This window comes from Trifolium pratense, linkage group LG2 (genome assembly GCF_020283565.1).
Source record: "Trifolium pratense cultivar HEN17-A07 linkage group LG2, ARS_RC_1.1, whole genome shotgun sequence".
Lineage (NCBI taxonomy): Eukaryota > Viridiplantae > Streptophyta > Magnoliopsida > Fabales > Fabaceae > Trifolium > Trifolium pratense.
In genome coordinates, this window is record NC_060060.1 from 62,439,502 (window position 1) to 62,464,613 (window position 25,112).

The following is a 25,112-nucleotide window of genomic DNA, read 5'->3' on the forward strand; positions in this document are numbered from 1 at the left end:
CGGTGGAACTTGTGAAGAACTAGAAGATTGACCCTTTTTGTAACCCAACCATATTAATCTTTTTTTCTTCGGTGGTTCTTGTGGTGGTGTGTTGTCGTTCTTCTTTCCTTTTCCAGTGAGTCTTGTAAGCATGGAAGACATTGTAATTTCGAATTAAGGTTGAAGGTGATGGAAAATAGTTGAATATGGTAGAATTGGGAATTTGGATGAAAATAGAAATTGAAATGGAAATTGGAGTAGTTTTGATGTGGATTATGGTTGTATGGAAGATTGGAGTGATTTGTGAAGGTTTTGGATGAGTTTTGAGAAGGTTTGATGGTGAAATAGGGGTTAGAATTGGTGTTGGACGCGTGAAGGACGAGTGGGAATATTGAAAAATGGATGAGTGTTTTGGGGAAGATGGAGAAATTCGAAATTACACGTTTTCCAACGCACCTACGCCGCGCGTGATGCCCTTCCACGCCGCGCGTAGTGCAAATTCTGTAACGGTCACATTTTTACCAGAGATCATGCCGCGCATGATTATGTCAGAGAGCTAGCTTCATTTTCTTTAGATATTACGCCGCGCGTGATGTGCTTCACGCCGCGCGTGATGAAGTCAGTGAGCTTCTTCCTTTTGCTCCAGTTATTACGCCGCGCGCAGACCTATTGTGCTCCCGGCGTAATGCAATAATTCCTCCCCTGTTTTTGTCTCAGTTTTTGCTCCTGCTGCATGCTTAACCTACAAACATCAAAACAGAAAAACTAAATCATTAGTAACACGTTGGGTTGCCTCCCAACCAGCGCTTGTTTAACGTCCCGATGTTTGACGTCCAATACCCCTAAGGGTTATGGAGTAGAGTGCCACCTTGTGGCAAGTGAGTTTCCTTCCATGGTAACTTGAGAGCTTCTTTGATCATTTCATCATACACTTGGACTTGGAAACATTGAGGATCTCCATCATAGCACTTCATAGTTTTAAAGACATTGAACACAATTTGATGGTCCTCAGTTCTCTGCATAAGTTCACCCAACTCCACATCAATAAGAGCACGACTTGTGGCCAAGAAGGGTCTTCCAAGAAGTAATGGTTTCCAATCACTTGTTTCTTCTATGTCAAGCACCACAAAATCAGCCGGGAGCACAAAACCAGCCACTCTCACAAGCACATCATGTAAAATCCCTTCCGGATTTACAATAGACCTATCCGCCAAGGAAAGACTCATCTTGGTTGGATTTGCTACCGCACCCGGTATCTTCTTCATCATAGACAATGACATCAGATTAATACTCGCTCCCAAGTCACATAAAGCCTTACCAATTGTTAGATTTCCAATGGAACATGGTATAGTGAAGCTCCCCAGATCTTTCTTCTTTTGGGGTAACTTCCTTTGAATTAACGCGCTGCACTCTTCAGTCATGCTTACCATCTCATCATCTAACGGCTTCCTCTTCTTGGTGAGAAGTTCTTTCAAGAACTTAGCATAGCTTGGCATTTGTTCTAGTGCCTCAACTAAGGGAATCGCCATCTCAAGTTTATTAAGAACTTTCATGAACTTCTTAAAGTCTTTTTCACAATCTTGGTTCTTCACTCTTTTCTTCCTAGGGTATGGCACCCTAGCATATGGTGATTCATCTACACCCTTGCCTTTCTCACTCTTCTTTTTCTCCTTTTTTCTCAACTCCCTCTGTTTTTCAACTTCAACTTCCTCATCATCACTCACTTCTACTTCCCTAGACAACTTCTCATTTTCAACTTCTCCCTCATCTCTCATATTTTCAACTACACCATTATCTCTTTCTTTTTCTACTTCTCCCTCATTCATTTTCTTCTTACTAGTCTTCTCAATGACTTGCCTCTCCAGAATTTCACGGCTTCTCAAAGTAATTCCATTGCATGATTCATTCGTTGGGTTATCTAGAGTGTTTCCACCAAATCCTCCATTATTTTGCAACATAGAGAATTGCCTTGAGAGTTGACCCATTTGTACCTCTAGATTTTTTATTGAAGCCTCATGGTTTTTGTTGGAGGTTTCTTGGCTAGACTTCATAGCTTCAAAGTTGCTTTGAGTCATCATCATAAACTGATTCAATGTTTCCTCCATTCTTGAGGGAGGTCTTTGTTGAGCAGATCCTTGTCCTTGCATATTTCCCCATCCGGAACCATTGTTGTTGTTTGGATAAGATTTCCGGAAGTTGGCCAAGTACCTGGCTTCCTCCGACCCTTCTGGGAAGCATCCACCATTCGGATGGTCTTGCAAACAAAAGTCACATATCACATTTTCAACCTTGCCAACTAAAGAAGCTTGAGTTTGAAACTTCATCATGGCCTCCATTTGACTTGTCATTAACTTTTGTTGGGCCAAAAGTGCAGTTTGTGTATCAAGCTCTAACATTCCTCCTCTTTTCTTCGCACCTCTATCATTGGTTGCACGGTATTCATTCTGTGCCATACTCTCCACAAGTTCCCTTGCCTCGGTTTCATCTCTGTTTTCAATGATCCACCAGCTGATGCATCCAAAATCATTCGGGTTGAGGCTCTAAGTCCTTGAGTAAACATCTGCATCTGGTTATGCCCATCAAACCCGTGGTTTGGACATCGCTTAAGGCACACTTTAAACCTTTCCCACGCATCATACAAGGTCTCACCGTCGGCTTGTTCAAAGTTACTTATTTCTGCTCTTCTTTCCAGAAATTTATGGATTGGAAAGTAGCGATCAAGGAACTTTCTCTCTAGCTGCCTCCAAGTCTCAATGGTCCCTGCTGGAATAGTATCAAGCCAATCCTTGGCTCTACCTGACAATGAATGCTTGAACAATCTTAACCTCTTGTCGGACTCGCTTACCCCTGGAGGATCCGTGTAGTCACACACCTCGTAGAAATGAGATAAGTGCAGGTTTGGACATTGCGACTCAGAACCGGAGTATGGATTCTACTTTAACGCAGAAAGCACAGTGTTTTTGATATCAAAAGAGACCGGATTGGCCGGATGGAAACCTTGGTTGGCCAATGCATCGTTGTCTCTTCTTCCATAGTCACCTAAGGTCCTTCTCAGTGGTGGAGGTGGTTGTTCATGAACCAGTGGCTCTTGTTCGTCCTCCATATCAGAAAAATTCTGCTCTTGACAGTTTTGAGCACCACTTGAAGTAGCTTTGTGTCTAGAAGCTAGTAGAGCTTCCCTTGCTGCCTTCCTATTCGCTCGAGTAGTTTTCTCTATCTCGGGATCAAATTGCAGCTCACTCGGACCTGTTCTCCGCATGCACAATAAAACAAACAAGTAGAAATCTCTTGACAGAAAAATAAAAACAGAAAAAGTAAACTAAACACAGAAAAATAGACACAATTGCCTTGTCGAATCAATCAACAATCCCCGGAAACGGCGCCAAAAACTTGATTGACTCTTTGCAAGTGTACAAACTTCGTCAATTGAGTAATAAAAAGATATCGATCCTTAGGGATTGCGTTGATCAATCAAGGTGATTGTGTCTATGAACATACTAAAATTAAAACACATTTTTGGGGGTTTGTTTGAGTAATTGGTTTGTAAGAAAACGTTTGGAAATCAAATGGTAAATGAGTGAGGTTGGATCATCGAAACTCCCTAAACTATAACAATCGCATGCAATCAATCATATCGTATTGAATCATTCAAGTGTCACAACTAGATCAACTATATGGTGAATTTCAATCTCTTGATAAATTCACCCTATCCTTTATCGTTACTTCTCCAATCTCTTGGATGGAAGCTACCGATAACGGAGTAATTGAAAATGCGTTGATCGTGTGCTACACTCTATGTTTCAATCTCTCGACCGGAAACACTTGAGTGCTTCATGAATTCATGTCAGATTATAACTCATATTCTGCATGGATAGATTACATGCAATTACATAGCTTAGTTCATCTCTAGATCCAACCTCTATGAGGGGTTTAGCTCCTCATGGTGATGTGCACAAATCCAAACTTCAACTTCACAAGAGAGGCTTCCATGCTGTTGAACTTCTTGAATCTAGCCACTGGAATGCAGGATCAGACTTCAATTGATGCACAAGATCTCAGAAAATCAATGATGAACTCCAAATTTTCGAACCCCTTTCCAGAAAATGAGATTTCAATATATACAGATCGCAACCACGCCGCGCGTCAGATCTATCACGCCGCGCGTGGTTGCTTCTATTCCACTACGCCGCGCGTGTAACTGCATCACGCCGCGCGTGATCAAGGCAGAGGAGAACTGATCTTCAGCACACGTTATTACGCCGCGCGTCGTTGTCTTTACGCCCCCGGCGTAGTTCATTTCTGTTGGTGTAAGCCCTAGAGGCCAATTACTTATAATTGAATAATAGATGTATTGAATAATTTACTTATCAAATAAAAGGCTTTTCTTTATTTATTTTATATATGATAAAATGATAAAGTCCCTAGAATAGTCAGTTCACTTATGGAACGTTAAGTATGACTTAATCGTGAGATTCCATTAAATATAAGAACACTATTCTTAAACATATCCATAGTCAAGTTTTATTGTGAAATGGGATAACGATAAAGCATAAAGACTATTATGTTGGTAGACTGATGATCATATCTCACTGATCATGGATAATGAGTTATCAAGTCTTCACATAGATATAAATGTTAAGGGTAACTTTATATCGGATTGACCCACCATGAGAATACTACATAGAGTGTTATGAAATGTCATAAGTTTTCTCATAGTGATAAAAGGTGTATTCCACCCTTCGACCTGAAACCACTATGTACCCTAGATGCAGGAGTGTAATACCTTGTTGTCATTCAAACGTTATCCGTAACTGGATAATTATAAAGATGGTTGATGGGTATCCCACGAATCATGCTGAGGGACATGAGTGACCTAGATGGAATTTGTCCCTCCTACATAACGGGAGATATGTCTATGGGCCCAATATTGAACTAGACAAGGATGACATACTATGCCTTGTGTTCAATATAGACATGAGGACAAAAGGGTAATTGTGCACAAGATATTTATCACGGAAAGGTTAGTCAGATCACGTGACATTCCTATGACTTGGGTAACAGTGATGTGTTGCTAGATACCGCTCACTGTTTATAATATTACGATTAATATTATTGCCAACGTCATAAGAACCTACAGGGTCACACACATAAGGACAGTTAAGAAGGGAAAAATAAGTAAGACTTATTGTGGGGGTGCAGTTAGTGAAAAACGGTTATTGGGCTTGAGAAGCCCAATTTCGTGTAAACTAAAGACCTCATAAGAAACTCTATAAATAGAGCCTTATGAAGTTCAGAAGTTACACTTTTTGAAACCCTAACTGAGTTTAGAAAAATTCTGAATTTCTCTAAACCCTAAACCGCACAAAATTCCCTCAGCCTTCATCCAAGAACAGCTAGCACTGTGAGATCGAAGGTCTCTGTTCGTGTGGACTAAGTGGAGGTGCTGCAAGTGCGGTGCTTGTGATCGATAAAGGCGGCCACAGTTTTGTTCTTCAAAGGTAATATTCTAGACCTGATCATGCTCATTCACAAGAATCCATTGATGGGAAATCTTAATTTTAAAACTCCGCTGCGTTTATAAAAGTGTTTTATGAAACGATTTCCCAACAGTGGTATCAGAGCCACTTGTGAAACCATGAATCGGTTTGCTGTTTTATTACTGTTTTATTAATATGATTTTGAATCGGTATTAATAATAAGAACAACAAGGATTAATAAAATTTGATTGATCGGTTTAAAATATATATGTGATATATATTTCTGATACGACGCATCAGTGTATGTGATACATTGATCGTGTCATTCATTCGAATGTTTTGAGTGATTGGCGTTTAATTTGGATGATTGTGAGCGTGAGCTTCGGAACCGTTTATGGTGAAGCATCATATATCCAATCGTTCATCTAGAACTAGCAGTCCTGAAACGTTTTGATGAATGGCGGTTGTATTAGGGTTTATAACAATACAAGTGTTGTGTTGTTATATATAAACAGAATATATTGTTCATTGAAAGTTTTAAGTGATTGTCGTGAGCATGGATGATTGTGAGCGTGAGCTTCGGAACCGATAACTGGTGAAGCATCATATATCCAATCGTCTATGGTGAACAAAATCCTGAAACGTTTTGATGAATGATTACTGTAACAATACAAGGGTTGTGTCGTTACAAAAACAGAGTACGGCTAGGGTTTGTATCTGAAGCATCAAGTGTTGGTGCGATTAGGAACCACCGTCCGCTGACCGGGCAGCGGAACCCCCGGCTAACTCTGCGTAAGGTGATCAATCATAGTATTTTATTAATTGGACTAATGTAATAATAATAAATTGTGTGTTTATTGTTATTAAAGTTGCATGATGAATGGTTATGGCCTTAGTTCTTTTTCGTTTTATTTGGGATTTTAAATACGGCCTGCGTGTCGTGCCTCTCTTATATTTTCTTGATGTAATTTCTTTTCTCATCTCACTCCCTCGTATGAACACGAGTTTCTTGTAGAGATGTAATATAAGATTAGCAAATAGGACAGGAAGGACATCAATGAAGATCTATCTTGGAGAAGTATAGGTCATTCTTAGATATAGCATAGGTTCTCTCAATGGCTTGAGGGAACAATTACGCTAGGGGCCATAACCATATCATTTTATTATATTATGTATGTTGATGCATGTTATGAATGGAGTGACGTCATTGTATGTAAGCCGTGGTAAGGTGAGATCAAATTAATTATAAAAGCCCTCAAAGGAATTAATATTAAGTTTTATTGCTTTCCAACGAATAGCGCCCTTCAAGATCAATATCGATCAATGTAGGTTTTGCCAACGCGAAGTGCATTGTCAATATTGATAAGTTGCGGTGAGGTAATTTATTTATCCGATCGCTATTTAATGGGTCTAACTTAACTAAAGAAAATATAATAAGATTATATAACTTTAGAAGCAAGTATTGGGTTATTCCATGTGATGGATTAGAATAAGTGTTATTCACCCAATAGAAAGGATATGAGAGTTGTATGAGATACAATTGGAAAGGAGTTTCCTACCTAAATAACTAAGTTTTGTGTAATCAGCCCAACGCTGACTTAAAACGAAGTGAAATATGGATCTCATTCTCACTAGAAAATCTTCCAACGGGATTTTCCGAATCAAATGTCGAGGGTCATTTGTTTTGAGTAAAATAGTGAGAGAGCATGTTTAATTAAAGGCCTAATTAAATGTGTATTAAAATTGTTCAATACTTATATTTTCACTTTTATAATTGTAGATCACCATGTCAAACACCAATACTTCGAACAACATTTTGCGAAGCATTCTTGACAAAGAGAAATTGTCTGGGACAAATTTTCTTGATTGGCATCGTAACTTGAGGATAGTCCTCATGCACGAGAAAAAGCTGTATGCTATTGAGGAACCCCAACCTAACCCTGAGGATGAACCTGCCGCCAATGCTCCAAAGGCACAAAGGGATGCTTATCAGAAGCGTCTTGATGATGCCATGGATGCAAAGTGCCTCATGCTGGCTACCATGACCTCTGAGCTTCAGAAGCAACATGAGGACATGAATGCATTCGATATGATCGAACACTTGAAAACGCTCTATCAAGAGCAAGCCAGGATTGAGAGGTTTGAGGTTTCCAAAGCCCTGTTTTCAGCCAAGCTATCTGAGGGATCTCTAGTAAGTCCACATGTGCTCAAGATGATTGGGTACGTGGGGAACTTAGAAAAATTGGGATTTCCACTTGGAAATGAGCTTGCAACTGATCTGATCTTGCAATCGTTGCCGGAGAGTTTTAATCAGTTTGTTCTGAACTTCACCATGTCGGACATGGAGAAGACTCTGCCACAACTGCTAGGCATGTTGAGGCAAGCTGAGCAGAATATGAAAACAAAAGGGAAGTCCAACCATGTTCTTATGATTGGCAATGGAAACAAAGGGAAGGGCAACAAAGGGAAGGGAGTCAAAGGGAAGGGCAAGGAAGTTGCCAAACCCAAACCTACCCCTAAAGCCTTGAAGCCCACTGGGGGAGTTGCAAAGGAGGGTAGGTGCTTCCACTGTAACAAGACTGGACATTGGAAGAGGAACTGCCCAAAATACCTGGAAGATAAAAAGAATGGAGTAGAGAGCTCTAATTCAGCAGGTATCTTTGTTATTGAAATTAATTTATCTACTTCTTCTACATGGGTATTAGATACCGGATGTGGTTCTCACATTTGTACTAATGTGCAGGGGCTGCAAAGGAGTAGAGGATTGGCTAAAGGTGAAGTCGACCTACGAGTGGGAAATGGAGCAAGAGTTGCCGCATTAGCTGTAGGAGTTTATAATTTGACTTTACCTTCTGGTTTAATAATACAGTTAGAGAACTGTTTTTATGTACCTGCCATTAGCAGGAATATTATTTCTGTTTCTTGTTTGGATAAACTTGGCTTTTCATTTACAATAAAGAACAATTGTTGCTCCATTTATTTAAATGATATTTTTTATGCCACAGCACAAATGAGTAATGGATTATATATTCTTGATCTTGAAATGCCAATATATAACATTGATACAAAAAGGATTAAACCTAATGAGTTAAATCCTACATACCTTTGGCACTGTCGTTTAGGCCATATAAATGAGAAACGCATTTCCAAGCTCCATAAAGATGGGCTCTTGGATTCATTTGATTATGAATCTTTTGAAACATGCAGATCTTGCTTATTGGGAAAAATGACAAAGACCCCATTCACTGGTAAAGGTGAAAGGGCAAGTGATCTTTTGGCTCTCATACATACTGATGTATGTGGACCATTGAACACACATGCTAGAGGAGGTTTTCAATACTTCATCACATTTACTGATGACTACAGTAGATATGGATATGTGTATCTAATGAAGCATAAATCCGAATCCTTTGAAAAGTTCAAAGAATTTAAAAATGAAGTACAAAACCAACTAGGAAAGAAAATCAAAATCCTTCGATCAGATCGAGGAGGTGAGTATTTAAGCCTAGAGTTTGATGACCATCTAAAAGAGTGTGGGATCTTATCCCAACTCACTCCTCCTGGAACACCACAATGGAATGGTGTGTCTGAGAGAAGAAACCGAACCTTGTTGGACATGGTGCGGTCTATGATGAGTCACGCTGATCTTCCAAACTCCTTTTGGGGACACGCCCTATTGACAGCAGCTTATACACTTAACCGTGTTCCTTCTAAAACGGTTGAAAAGACACCATATGAGATATGGAGTGGCAAGAGACCACATATGTCTTACTTAAAGATTTGGGGTTGCGAAGTTTATGTAAAACGTCAAATTTCTACTAAACTTGAACCTAAATCTGACAAGTGCTTCTTTGTGGGATATCCAAAAGAAACAAAAGGATATCACTTCTACAATCCTTCTGAGGGCAAAGTGTTTGTCGCTCGAACAGGAGTATTCCTAGAAAAGGACTTTGTTTCCAAAGGAATCAGTGGGAGGAAAGTAGATCTTGAAGAAATTCACGATCCACAAAGTAGTGACACACCAATGGAGGAACAAGAGCAGGATGCACAAGATGTTGTGACAGAAAATCCTGCTCATGTAACACAAGAACCACGTAGGTCCAACAGGATACGTCAAGAACCTGAAAGATATGGATATTTCATATCGGAACAAGGCGATGTATTACTCATGGATCAAGATGAGCCTGTGACTTACCAAGAGGCCATCACTGGCCCTGAATCTGAGAAGTGGCTTGAAGCCATGAAATCTGAAATGGATTCCATGTACACAAATCAAGTTTGGAACTTGGTGGAAGCTCCTGATGGGATTAAACCCATAGGATGCAAGTGGGTCTTCAAGAAGAAGACTGACATGGATGGAAAGGTACAGACCTACAAAGCGCGATTGGTTGCTAAAGGTTTCAAACAAATTCATGGGGTAGACTATGATGAAACATTTTCACCAGTTGCGATGATCAAATCCATTCGGATCTTACTTGCCATCGCTGCATACTATGATTATGAAATCTGGCAGATGGATGTAAAAACTGTCTTCCTTAATGGGAGTCTCCTTGAGGATGTGTATATGACACAACCTGAAGGCTTTTGCATTCCAGGAGAAGCCAAAAAGATATGCAAATTACAGCGATCAATCTACGGATTGAAGCAAGCTTCCAGAAGTTGGAATCTTCGTTTTGATGAAACTGTAAAACAGTACGGATTCATTCAAAATGAAGATGAGCCTTGTGTTTACAAGAAGGTTAGTGGGAGCATAGTCGCATTCCTAGTATTATATGTAGATGACATATTACTAATAGGAAACGACATCCCTACCTTGCAACAAATTAAAACTTGGTTAGGGAATTGCTTTTCTATGAAAGATCTGGGTGAAGCAGCCTATATATTAGGAATAAGAATCTATAGAGATAGATCACAAAAACTGCTTGGCCTGAGCCAGAGTACATACATAGATAAAGTGTTAAGACGCTTTAATATGCATGATTCCAAGAAAGGATTCATTCCTATGCAACATGGCCTATGTCTTTCAAAGACACAGTCTCCTTCATCTAAAGAAGAAAGAGACCGCATGAGTAAGATCCCTTATGCATCGGCTATAGGATCTATCATGTATGCCATGATATGTACTCGACCAGATGTTTCATATGCCTTAAGCGCAACAAGCCGTTATCAGTCTGATCCTGGTGAGGCTCATTGGGTGGCTGTCAAGAACATCCTTAAATACTTAAGGAGGACTAAAGACTCATTCCTAATATATGGAGGCCAAGAAGAGCTAAATGTAATTGGTTACACTGATGCTAGCTTCCAAACAGATAGGGATGACTTTAGGTCGCAATCAGGCTATGTGTTTTGCATAAATGGTGGTGCTGTGAGCTGGAAGAGTTCAAAGCAAGATACAGTTGCTGATTCTACAACCGAAGCTGAGTACATCGCTGCATCAAATGCAGCAAAGGAAGCTGTTTGGATAAAGAAGTTCATTACTGAACTTGGCATATTCCCTAGTATTGTGGATCCCATTGAATATTTTGTGACAACAATGGTGCAATCGCACAAGCTAAGGAACCTAGATCTCACCAAAAGTCCAAACACATACTCAGGCGCTATCATCTTATTCGAGAAATAATTGATAGAGGAGATGTGAAAATATGCAGAGTACCAACACTTGACAATGCTGCTGATCCACTTACAAAGCCTCTTGCTCAGCCGAAGCATGAGGGCCACACTAGGGGCATAGGTATTAGGAGTATGCCTGATTGGCTCTAGTGCTAGTGGGAGATTGTTGGTGTAAGCCCTAGAGGCCAATTACTTATAATTGAATAATAGATGTATTGAATAATTTACATATCAAATAAAAGGCTTTTCTTTATTTATTTTATATATGATAAAATGATAAAGTCCCTAGAATAGTCAGTTCACTTATGGAACGTTAAGTATGACTTAATCGTGAGATTCCATTAAATATAAGAACACTATTCTTAAACATATCCATAGTCAAGTTTTATTGTGAAATGGGATAACGATAAAGCATAAAGACTATTATGTTGGTAGACTGATGATCATATCTCACTGATCATGGATAATGAGTTATCAAGTCTTCACATAGATATAAATGTTAAGGGTAACTTTATATCGGATTGACCCACCATGAGAATACTACATAGAGTGTTATGAAATGTCATAAGTTTTCTCATAGTGATAAAAGGTGTATTCCACCCTTCGACCTGAAACCACTATGTACCCTAGATGCAGGAGTGTAATACCTTGTTGTCATTCAAACGTTATCCGTAACTGGATAATTATAAAGATGGTTGATGGGTATCCCACGAATCATGCTGAGGGACATGAGTGACCTAGATGGAATTTGTCCCTCCTACATAACGGGAGATATGTCTATGGGCCCAATATTGAACTAGACAAGGATGACATACTATGCCTTGTGTTCAATATAGACATGAGGACAAAAGGGTAATTGTGCACAAGATATTTATCACGGAAAGGTTAGTCAGATCACGTGACATTCCTATGACTTGGGTAACAGTGATGTGTTGCTAGATACCGCTCACTGTTTATAATATTACGATTAATATTATTGCCAACGTCATAAGAACCTACAGGGTCACACACATAAGGACAATTAAGAAGGGAAAAATAAGTAAGACTTATTGTGGGGGTGCAGTTAGTGAAAAACGGTTATTGGGCTTGAGAAGCCCAATTTCGTGTAAACTAAAGACCTCATAAGAAACTCTATAAATAGAGCCTTATGAAGTTCAGAAGTTACACTTTTTGAAACCCTAACTGAGTTTAGAAAAATTCTGAATTTCTCTAAACCCTAAACCGCACAAAATTCCCTCAGCCTTCATCCAAGAACAGCTAGCACTGTGAGATCGAAGGTCTCTGTTCGTGTGGACTAAGTGGAGGTGCTGCAAGTGCGGTGCTTGTGATCGATAAAGGCGGCCACAGTTTTGTTCTTCAAAGGTAATATTCTAGACCTGATCATGCTCATTCACAAGAATCCATTGATGGGAAATCTTAATTTTAAAACTCCGCTGCGTTTATAAAAGTGTTTTATGAAACGATTTCCCAACAATTTCTACCTTCACGCCGCGCGTGATTAAGTCAGTGGCAAATCCATCTTCTGATCAGGGTATTACGCCGCGCGTGGACAGGTCCCCACGCCGCGCGTAATAGAAGCAGGGGAAAATCTTCTTCTGATAAGGCCATTACGCGGCGCGTGATGCTCCACGCCCCCAGCGTAGTACAAATGCATCTTTTACTGCATAATTCCCTACTTTCTTGTAATCCAAGTAATCTTGCTTCTGAGCTGATTTCTCTTTGTTTATTCACTAAAAACCTCTAAAAAGAGTCTAATGTCCCTCAAATAAGCATGGATATAAGAGTGTGACGATAAGTCATCATGTGTAAAGATCCATAGCTCACTCTCAAAATGCTCTCATCCTCTCTACGCACAATCTTTTGCAGAACTTCGACTAGGAAAACACAGGAGTCGTCTCTCCCCTCAAGAACGAGGTGATGAACATTCTAAGTTGTCGAGTGTCACTTTTTTGTTGATCGACCTCTTGTATTTTTATTTTGTCATTCTAGAGTTTTTGTCTGAATTTGGTTATTGTTTATTGGTCTTCAAATTTAGATTACCTAATTACATCTCTAATTTCACTAAAATGTGTTCTTTTGTAGTTTAATCTACGAACTATTAAAAAACTCCATTATTTGGTGACAAGTTTTATGCATCAAGTTTAAAAGATGTCAAATAAATGACATTGGAGAGACATTCAAACATAAGGTAATATTAGATTCTCAATTTCTCTAATCACTTCATCTTTTGTTCGTCCCATAAGCTTTTAATCATAACTTGAAATTTATGACTCAAACTAATGTTAGTTTAAAAACCTTTAGATACTGAATGATGAAAGGCAACAAACTAAAAGTTACAAGAAGCCTCTCCTATATTATCTGTTATATGGATTAATCTGCAAATTTTATAATAGGCGTTCATACTAACATGTTCATGGAAACAATGGGAAATCATGGAATAGCTAACATGTTCCACCAACTGAGGAGAGTAGCAGTGAGAACACATGTAGTAAGTATTTTTTGAAAGACATGATAAAATCTTGATTATCCTTGCTACATTTCACAACCTTGCATAAGTACTTCATGTTGGACTTCCTACTTCCAAACATGACATCTTCATCACCTTATAACTTTGGATCACTAGCAAAAGATCATGCAAAGGTATTATGCCCTTTTAATTTGAGTTATTCTAATATTATTAATCGATCAAGTTTAATATTTTCTTGGATAAGTATTAAATACTCTTTGTTGGAGTATTTCTTTCTTCTCTCAAATAATAGTTTTATATTTAATTCAATTTTTTATTAATAAAATGATAACAGGTATTAAGCATATTTTAACTGATGTGGGTATTTTGTGTGGCTTATTAAACATGTTCACTTTTTATGTTATAATTATAACTTTTAATTTTTTATATATGAAAATTTTAATAATTAAATATTATTTATGTAGTCACATTTTTACCCGTACCTGACACGGGTCCGGATACTAGTTTAGCTAAATGCATACCCGCTCAATTCTTAGCAAGAGCATAGTATTTTTATGAAAATTTAATTAATGCACCTTGAACTTTGAATAAAATTTTATAAAATAGGACAATAAAATATTAGAAAAACATATTATATTTTGAAACGAAGAGAGTATATAATCTAAAGGAAATAAAGCCGGAAATTCCCTAGATACAGGAGATTAGATTACACGGCTACTGCTACGGTGGACTACCTTCACAAGTGGTCCACCGTGGACAAGTGATCTACCGAATATGAATTTTACGAAATTCACTGTTGGATGGAAAGTTTATATCATATAGATCATCCATAAATTTTTTAAAATTTTTTGAAAATCATTTGATATGTTATTGAGACCCATCAAGATTTACGTTATTTAATAAACCGTTAATCTTGGTGTGTCTCAATAACATATCAAATGATTTTCAATTTTTCTAAATTTTTCTATGGATGATCTATATGATATGAACTTTCAATCCAACGGTGAATTTTATAAAATTCGTATTCGTTATAATGTTATTCATGACTGGTCACCACTTAGAATTTACCTAAATTACACTCCTATTTTTATTTTATTATTTTTTTACTAATATTACTGTCATCGTAAAAAAAAACTATTTTTTTTTCTCCTTCAAATGAACCCATGTCTGCATGTTTGCCACATTGATTCATCCGTTCTTCTCAAACTGATCCGTTTTCACGACAACATATTCTCCCATGAAAATTTTCTCTTCTGGGTCTTTGACTCTTTGTTTTTAGGACCAATTTTTTTTTTTGTTTTTAGGTCCATCAAATCAAACATTTCATTTGTTGTTTTTGTCGGTTAAGGTTGTCACCTCATAATAGTTATGATCAAAGTTTGTTCCTTTATGAACCATTGCATTGTTCTACTCAATTGCTTTTAGTGCTATAATTGGTACAAAAATTCAAAGGTTTTTGCTTTTTTTTCAAAATTTTACTAATTTATTTGTTTTCTTTGAATTCATCCGTTACAATTTTATGATGCTGGAATGAAATTCACAGCAAGATTCTGGTTTTATTATATTTAAATTTAAATTTAGAGAAATTTTTATTTCTGCAATCATGGCAAATTTGTTGAACTATGATCCTTCCCATGTCACAAGAGCTTTTTCTCAATACCCTTTTGTTTCTTCTTCATATTTTGAGGTTAACAGAAGTGTTAGGTTCAATCTTAGATCCTGTTTTGATACAAGTAATGGAAATGTTGATGTTAATTCCAAAAGGGGTTTTTTGAAGGCGAAGACAAAGGGTTTAGAGAAGGGTATTTCTGTCATAGATGGAAAATATGATGCCACTATTGTTGAGCATAGATCACCAGGTGGAAGTCACAATAAACCTTTTTGTGATCATCAAATTCCTCAGAAACTTGTAGTTGCTGTTGATGTTGATGAAGGTGTGCTTTTTACCGATTTTTGTCCAATAATAACTAAACATTATTGAGGTATATTACATGTACATTTGATTGAGTTTTACTTAGTGTTGTTAATATTGGCCATGGTGATGTCATGGCTGATTGTAGTAGCGGAATATTTTGCAACCGTCATGGCCAATTCGTGAAGGATTGTGGCGCCACCGCGTTCTATGACACCATTGTATCATATCAAGCATTTTTACTCTTTCTGTTGTTAAGTATGCACTTTTGTTTTCCCTCTGATGTGTATTTGTTTTATTTCTTTTTCATATGCAGTATTAGGAAACTTTGTGTCAGCGCTGAATAAGTTCATAGCAGCACGATATTCATCAAATTATTCAGTTTCTGAGTATCATGTGTACGAGTTCTTCAAGGTATCACCAATTTATATGATAGTTAACTGGACATTGGAAATTTTGCATTAACAATAAATACTACATTTATATTAGGCTTTTATGAGATTATTGAGTACTCTTTGGTATTATTCCTTGATAATGTAATTTCAGCTCAATATACTTTTGAATTTGATAATCATATAGTAGTACATTTAATAAAGGGGTATTAGCTTGGAGGGTTGGAATTTGCAGTTCCTCTGCACAAAGTGTTAGGATACCAATTGAGAAATGCGGGCCCAAAGAGTGATGTGGGGAAAATATCGGAAAAGGTAGGGAATTAGGTGATGCGGCAAATTTACCGATTTTGTTATAAGGGGTGTGCAGAGAGTGAGAATCGAGAAGTATCATTCAACATATTTTCTGTTAGAACCATATTGCTCTAGGGTTACAGCGGTTTTCTCTTCCGTAATACATCTAGTAGTTTTTCATCAATAATAGTTTTTTTTTTTTTTTTTTTGGCTTTCATCACCAGTTTAATCTGGTTTGGGCGTCAGTTCTGGAATCAAGTGGTTCCAGCCCCCTCCCGATCACAGTTGCGGGGGATCGAACCGTGGTCCTCCCTACCAAGTTCGGGGGTCAGTTCAATTTCACCTACTTTTCGAGTTCCTATCCCAAAGCAACGGAGCATGATCGATTAATTGTGCCATAAACATTTCGAGTGTTTTACTTGTGTTACTGTTTTGTAGTTAATGGTGATACATACAAGATCAAGGGAGATAGATGTTCATTGATACATAAACAAAAACATAGATTTTTCTTAACACGTGATTCTGTTCTTTAATAGTAGTTTTCTTGGTGTTTCTAGATTTGTGAACCCTTTCTCTCAATTAATTATACATTATCTTGCATTGAGAATTGAGATATACTTTTAAAAACTCATTTAGTTTGTAGTATTGTATTGCATAGAATTTTAAGCATGTTTGTAAACGAGTCTCTGATGAGCTCTTCATTTCTCTTACAGATATGGAATTGTTCACGCGAAGAAGGTATCATATAGTCGCTCTATTATTACATTTTGTTAATTATTCTTCATCATGTTATGAAAACTTGTGCGATCTTGTGATACAAATTATTTTTCACCATGTCCATTCATTGAAATTGGTTATCTTTATCCTGATAAAATTGGACTGGTTTTAAATCACTACCTTGTTGCATAGCTAATACCCGTGTTCATGAGTTTTTCGAGACACCGTATTTCAAGTCAGGGATCCACCCTATCCCAGGTGCTCAAACGGCCCTGCAGAAATTATCAAGATTCTGTGACCTATCAGTTGTAACGTACGTTTTAGCCACTGAGTTTACTTCAACATGCAGCAGAATCTGTGACTCATCAACTTATGGGCGTTTGTTTATATGTTTTAATGATCAGATCTCGGCAGAACGCAATCAAAGATCACACAATTGAGTGGATAGAGAATAACTTTTCAGGTTTGTTTGATGAGATTCACTTTGGAAACCACTTTGCCCTTGATGGGGTGTCAAGACCAAAGTCAGATATTTGTAGGTATGCCACTTAGTCCTATCCACTTTCATTTCGACTATGTTTTTTCATTCCCTAAATAATGATGCACAAATACTCCAAAATTGGAGATATATCCATATCGGATACCAATAATTTGTGGATACTCGTGGATACATAACCTAGAAGTATTAGAATTATTTATTTTACTTTTAAAAAAATATTTTAGCGGGTACATATCAGATACTTCAAGGATACTTGCGGATACGTATCTAGAATCCATATTGAGGATACATGTGAAAAATTCTCATCTTGAATCCATAGGATACATATATATATTTGATATGCTTCTCAATTCTCGTCTTGAATCCTGATACATATCCACCACTTGTTCATATCAACCCTGTATTAATTTGATATAGGACTTGAATTTTGTATTATTTTCAGATTAACAGATGATATAATAGCTTATAGGTTTGCTATGTCACTTTACATAAAAATGTCAATTATATTGGCAGTGCATCTTACAATTCATTATAGGATTCGATTCACAATCCAGAAAATAGGTCTTCCAATTCATGACTATGTTGTCAATAGAGCACTATAGCGCTGCTATAGTGGTGTAGCATGGCGGTGCGGCCCTCTACTGCTATGGCATAGGCCCGTGAAGTGCCATTGAGAGTAGCGGCCGCTATTATAGCTATTTTGATTTTTTATTTTTTTTTAAAATTTGTTGAGGGTATATTGGTCCTTTGTACCCTTTGAGTGACCTACTATTATAACTCACTTGCTGAGTGCTTAATTGTGGCCCATCATTGGTCTCTTTGCTGTTTTTTTGCTTGTCTTTTTTTGATGGGGATGTCAGTTTGACTACTTTTAGAACTTGATTTTGAGTACAATAGCGGCTATGATGTTAATAGCGGCGCTATAGCGTGGCGTCAGACCACCTCTCCGCTATGCTATAAGGCCACTTTCCGCTATTTAGAGAAGCGGAAATAGCGGCCACTATTTGCAGGACAATTGCGGTGGCATAGCGGATCGGTAGCGCTATTTGGCTGCTTTTGCATTTTGGAGGGAAAAGTTTTATAAAAACCCTTATTTTGGAAATAAATCATAAAGTGAGGGGTATTTTAGTCTTTATTTAGAACCTATTTTGATGGTAAATGACAATATTTAGTATAATTATTAAGTAAGAAAGTCCTTTTAATTTTGTGTATTTTTCTATTTTTCAGTATTTATGTATGTTGTTGGAATTGATGTTTAATTTGTACATGGCCGCTATACTGCTAAAGCGCTACCCGCTATACCGCTATAGCATTTTCTAGGGTCGGTGCTACGCGCAGCTATCTGATATTAACAACATAGAAGAGCGGTCATCCCACTATACTGCTATAACATTTTTGGGGTAGCACTGCTATCTAATATTGACAACATAGATTCATAATTTGAACCTTAATTTGATAACCATGCATTCATATATTAACATTTTGAACTATGCTCTAGATTGACAGATCCAAGTCATTTTTATCTTGATGCAAGCCTAATGGTTCCAATGATTTATTGTTTATTGAATCGTTATACATTGTCAGGTCTTTAAATGCTAAGGTTCTTATTGATGATAACCCAAGATACGCAATTGAGTGCGCTGAAGCTGGAATTCGAGTCCTACTTTTTGACTACGAAAATTCATATCCTTGGAGCAAGACTGAGTTGGCTTATCAGCATCCTCTTGTGCACAAAGTTGAGAATTGGGAAGAAGTTGAACAAGCATTAATGTCATTGATAGCTTTGTAGTTACTAAAAGTCATGCAGGATCATGGATTTTGTGAAAAGAACCCTTTTAGGTTTTTTAACTCGACTTATGTAATACTCTACACAAATTTTGATGTATTAGATACAAAGAAACTATTTGTAATACTCGCGCACAAATGAATGGTGTATATATGTAGATTGTTGAACCGAAGGGTTGACAATGTTGAGAAGCATTTTCATGTATGATGATGATTTGGAAGAATGATTAACCTCTTTCATTTGACTGTTGTAAATGGAATCAGGATACTCACAGACAAGCTACAATGTGATGGTAATATCTCTTCGGCGGAAGGAGAAAATGGGATGTGGCGGAGATTGTTAGGAAAGCATGAAGTTGGAGAAGATTAAACCCCAGCATTTTTTTTTGGTTAAGAAACCCCACAATTTTTATTTGTTTTTACGACTACCGGTAGCCACCATATGCCAAACCCCAACCCCACCATTTATCACTCCCAACTCACCGACGAATCTTCCTCTTCACCATATGCAAACAACCATTTTTTATGTGTGCTCTCATTATATGAAAAAAAAAAAAACTTAGATTTGTTTTAGCTAAGAAGATTTGTTGTTGTGTTCTCTGTAAATAAACTCTAGTGTATATTGAAAATTTGGGGTTTTGATTTTTGTGTTTAGAAGAAGTATGTGAATATAACATAGATTCATGCTAGGTATATTTGTGTAGACATGTCGGTAACACAACAAGTTATGATCCTCATAATATTTCACATTACGATTTTTTGTCCTGCATCTAATCAACTCATCAATGTGTACTACATATTTTTGAATAATTTTTTTTTATTCTTGTGTACAATTGATCTTACCTGATGATCAGAGAAGGTTGATGGCCAGATTGTTGGAACACAATCCACTCTATGAATCACACACACACAAACTGGTGTAAAACCTGAAAAGCAAAATATGAAACTATGAAACTCAAAATTGATCAACAGTGGAGGAATTGATTCGGAAGAGAGAGAGGAAGAAGATGAATACACTTTAGGGAAAGTTTATTCTCTTTAATCACAATACAAAAAAACTTAATTTTTACAATAGATGCAAGTGCATTATATAGCTATAATACTTGCACCCTAAGTTACACACTTGTAACTTCTAACAAACTCCCTAATTATTAGCTAACTAACTAATAACTACTAACTAACACTCTAACTAACTTTTATCTAGTTAGTTAGTTAGTTACACTTAACAACTGTAACGACCCAATTTTCGTATTATTATTTTTTATGTGTTAAAATATTTTATTTAACATGGCATTTTAATTAAGTTAATAACTAGAGTTATTTATCGAGTACTTTAGTTATTAAGCGAGTAGAGAGAGTTAACGTGTTATTGGGCCAAGCCAATTGTGCTTGAGGCCCAATGGGCCTTGTGTGTGTGTGTGGCGCCATATGGCTATGAGAGGGAGAAGAGAAATTCATTTTTCTCATGTTCTTATGTTCTTGGGAGAAGAGAAGAGAGAGCTTGAAGAGCTAGGGCAAGGGGAGAGCTAAGGATTCGAGAGCTTCGTCATGTTTTCTTCGAATCCAGGTAAGAGAGTAGATTTCATATTCGTGGGTGACTCGAGGAAGGGGAGAATGTCGATTTCTCCTCACCCGAACTTCCTCCACCCCATTTTCGTTTTAGTTTGGAATGGATTTTCTTGATGGAAATCGTTTCTAAGGTTCTTAATATGTTTAACATGCTTTTAACATGGTTAATGAACGAAAATAATGGTTAAAAACGAGTTTATGAAAGATTAAACTCAAGAACTTTGTGTTCTTGAGAGTTTTGATGAAAAAGTGTTCAATCTTTACTTTTTCGATGTTTATGATGTAGATCTGAGAAATGAACTGTCCTTTTGTGTTTAGATATGCTTGTTGCACTTGAATATAAACTTATTTGAGGTTTATAACATGAAAAATGGTTTATGTGAGAGTCTTGAGAGTTTAGAGTTTGAAATGAGAAATGTAGAAAATTGTTATCTATGAAGTCTGAACCTTTACGTGCAATTTTGACCTCTTTTCGTTGTGAACTGATTTTAGTGGCCAACATAAAAGTTGTAGCCCTGTTTGTTAGCTTTCCAACGAGTATATGTGCGTCTCCATTGGACTTTCGTAGCCCAAGTTATGATCGTTGCAATGAGAGGCTGTCCTGCAGAAATCCTGCACAATTTGTCTGTGGCGCACCGTTTTAGAGGAGTGGTGCCCAGGCGCCCAGAGAAGTCTAGAAATGCCATTTTGACTCTGTTTTGTGACGAAGGCTGGCGCCCCAGCGCAAACACTGTTCACAGAATTGAAAATGTTGACTTTTGGTTGACTTTTGAGGGTTTTCGACCCCGGAACCTATTTTACTCAGTTTTTCGTGTAGACTCCGATTCCGGTGTTTGTTTTATGAGTTGAGCCATGCTTAATGTAGTTGTTATATATTAATTGCATGAGGGTTGTGTTGATGTTTATGTGATGATAGCTTGTTGATGAATGATGATGTTTATTTAAATGTCAAAGAAGTATATTAAGGTGTTAATCAACTTAATAAAGAAGGATATTAGAATTATGTTATTCTAATAAAGAAGTATATCGAATTATGTTATTCGATAAAGAAGGATATTAAGGAATAGTGTTATCTTAATAAAGAAGTAATGTTGGATAGTGTTCCACATTAGTAAATGAAGAGCTTAATGCGAATTAAAATGATTGTGAGTGAATTCATGAAAAACATATACATGCATTCATGAATATATTTGATATTGGATATTCCAATAAAGAAGGATATCGGATTATATTTATCCGATAAAGAAGGATATTAGAGGTGAGATACTCTGATAAAGAAGATGGTACCACATGCATTAGAGGTGTCTAGAGGACATAGCATGAATGTGAAGCATTAGATTGCATTAGGGATTATGTGTGCATTTTATGATAAATAATGTTTGACACGTACTTGGTAAATGTTGATTGTTAATCCGTATGTGAGGAGTAGAGTCCGTCATGACTATAAAATGAACAACGCAGGGTCCGTCATGACCATAATCTGAACCGTGTATTTGTGGTGTTAGATTACATTAGGAACTTTATGTGTATTCCTATTTGTAATTGAGTTATGTGTATTTGTTGATGTTTTGGTATTGTCTGAGACGACGTGAAACTATATGTTTGGTGTATTTTGTGGATGGTTGATTAGGTGATAAATGAAGTATATGCATGATATATGAATATGCATGAATGATGGTGATGTATATGTATAATGTATGATTATGCATGTTTTTATGAAGAAGTGTTTAAGTACCATTTACTTACACTTGTATATTTGAGTATGTTATCTAACTCTCTTTTATGTGTTATGTGCTGGACCGTTGGGGGTCCAGATTTACAGGTTTTGTGGTATTCGATGTCGAGTCGTCGGTGAAGCTCTGCTCTGATTGTGACACGGGAAAAGGGGTTTTATATGTATATAGAGTCTCCTTATCTAGGTTGTTTTGTATAGCTAATAAATACATTAGTTGATTTAACATTTGTATAAACAAGTATTTTTACTAATTAACTACATTAGTATTATTTTGGTAGAGGAGTGTAATACTCGAACCGACATTCAATAAATTAAATGTGATTTTCCGTTGCGTATTTTGAAAAAGATTTTACTAAGGTAGAAATATATAAATAATGGGTTTGGGTGTTACAATTGGTATCAGAGCCCCGTTGTCTTCGGACTGTGTGGGTTATGTGTCGATCAGAGCAGGTCTGTGCAGTCAGACCAAGTGAGTATTGTGTGTCAGTCGTGTTTGTCTAACAATATTGTTGTGTTTGTTTTGTGAAATCATTCATGTTGTTTATTTAGGAACTATGAGTGATGTGAATTGGATTAAATTATTCGTTCTTTTTGTGAGTAATGGTGTGAGTGCTATACTCCTATGTTTATAATAGTTGTATATGCGTAGAGTTTAACCTTTTTGTAGTTTAAACTTGATGGATTGATGCTTATTTGCTAATTGTTGATGATCCGGCATGATGTAAAACTGCATGTGATGATCCGGCATGATATAAAACTGCATGTGGTAATGATTTGAAATAATTTTAAAAACTAATATTATTTCTTGAAGATTTTGGTGAAAATATAGAGTTATTTTCTTTTGGGTGAGTGAAAATTAAATTTTCAAAATGGTGAGAAGAGTAGGATATTAATGTGTCCTGGTATGTGTTTGTTATATGTTTGTTTATAACATGTGCTAGATGATTACTAGGCATTTGAATTGCTATGCGTTTTATGAGTAAAAACATGAAGATCTCATAATTCTATGTCGTGATTGTTGATGCATGATTCTAATTGTGCTTTCAAGTTTATAATGATGTTATATGCTTGAAGTTTTGGATTTTGTGGATTAGTGAGTCGAGAAAACGAGAGTTTAGTGAGCGTAAGTTCAAAACCGTAGCAGAGCACCCAGATTTTTGGATGTGCTCGCTAGGCGAAGAATGAACCTCGCTGAGTCTCGCTAAGTCTTGCTAAGTCCTGTGAATGTTTTGACTTGTCTCGCCGGGAGCTCGCTAGCGTTTGCTAAGCGAGGGAGCTAGACAAGAATTTTATTTTGTTGATGTCTTGTCCTAAGTTGATTAGATGTGAGATTCTTGTCTTCTTGTGTTTGCTAGGACTAGAATAAATGAGAATATGAATTATTGCTATGCAATGTTCATTTTTCTTGTGTTGTTTTGATTTCCTAACTTTGAGAAGTGAGAGAAGTATAGGTTACTTGAATGCTTGCATGAATTTGTGTTAGTGTTTAGGTATCGTGGGTTAGGTTTTGTCCCTTGTATGCGACATGCGTGTAAACGATGTCGATACTAGTTTCTTCTTAGGAAGAATATGTTTAGAGACGATAGAACCGTTAGGTGTGAGCACCGGAAGTTCTAGTGGAAGAGTACGAGCGAGTTTGAGATAAGTGGGGGAGAAGGTTATATCCCTCTGAGATGTGTCGAACGTGAGAAGATGAGATGAGTAGAGATGTTCTTGAAGCGGAATATTCAGGAATTGGCGACGTTGTTCGAAGTGGAATGAATGGGCGCAACAAGTTGTGAGAAACTACTAGAAGGGAAGTTGTCAGACCAAGTGTTTCGCCGTGGGGCGTTAGTGAGATTGGTTAAGTGAGATGAAGAGTATTCGAAATGATTTGAGGTTGAGATGAAGCTAAGTGAGTAGTAACGTCTTAGAATGATGTGAAATCAGAAAGTTAGCCGTTGAAGAACGTGCAGAGGATGAGTAGTAGGAGGTCATGTTGGAAGTGACTTGTGTTAAGTGAGAATTTGCGAAAAGGATTATCGCACATGTGAGTAGATGTCGTGTTTTAGCACATATAGTATGGAGTTGAAGGCTATGCCTAAAGTAAGTGTCAGAGAGCATTTTGTAGTGCCCAAAAGATAAGAGTGAGTAAGTATTTGCTAAGGAATTTGGATTCATGGAATGGAAGAGTCGATAGAGACTAGTTTTGTTAGATGCATCGTGGATGTTGATGTGGTATGGTCACAATCGGTGACAATGAAGTAAAAGATTTTAAATTGTTTCATCATGGATGATGGGACGATAGTGATTTGGTGAATAAACTTAAGATGTATTTTGGACGAGAATTTTGGAAATTTTCTAGAGATGTCATATTGGGATTAGACAAGAGTCATGAGTAAGAATACTAAGACAAAGGCTGATTAGAATTTAATGGATAGAGTTAGATCGTATGGCGAATATTTGGAGCTTGTGGATTAAATTCAAGAGTTTGATTTTGAGTATTGAATGTACTAAGGAGGAGTTTAAAGATAGCTATCCATAGAGAGATGATGATTGGTAGAAGTCAGAGGTGAATAAGAATTCGATGAGTGAATAAACGGAGAAGAGTGTGCTTGTTGCAATGCAAGATGATGGGGAACATGGATAGGTGGAGCGTGAGCGAACTGAAGATGTCGTTTAGAATCAACGAGATAAAAA

The 25,112-nt window shown here is 37.1% G+C and overlaps 2 protein-coding genes and 1 non-coding gene across 3 annotated transcripts; 2 read left to right on the top strand and 1 right to left on the bottom strand.

The window, feature by feature from the left end:
- Positions 1-821: 821 nt before the first annotated feature.
- LOC123905179 lies at positions 822-3,238 on the bottom strand. The gene is made up of 4 exons (XM_045954811.1): positions 2,977-3,238; positions 2,601-2,775; positions 1,837-2,487; positions 822-1,749 (listed from the first exon to the last, which is right to left on the bottom strand). Exons 1-4 carry the CDS (start codon positions 3,236-3,238, stop codon positions 822-824), a joined length of 2,016 nt encoding a protein of 671 aa, XP_045810767.1.
- On the top strand, positions 2,562-2,663 carry LOC123912004. The gene has a single exon (XR_006810858.1). It is a non-coding gene; the product is annotated as a small nucleolar RNA R71 (small nucleolar RNA).
- Positions 3,239-14,704: 11,466 nt separating the features above from the next.
- On the top strand, positions 14,705-19,384 carry LOC123910221. The gene is made up of 6 exons (XM_045961311.1): positions 14,705-15,467; positions 15,762-15,859; positions 16,842-16,866; positions 17,038-17,158; positions 17,250-17,384; positions 18,929-19,384. The coding sequence occupies exons 1-6, from the start codon at positions 15,137-15,139 to the stop codon at positions 19,131-19,133; spliced, it is 915 nt and encodes a 304-aa protein (XP_045817267.1). The 5' UTR covers positions 14,705-15,136; the 3' UTR covers positions 19,134-19,384.
- The last annotated feature ends 5,728 nt before the right edge of the window (positions 19,385-25,112 follow it).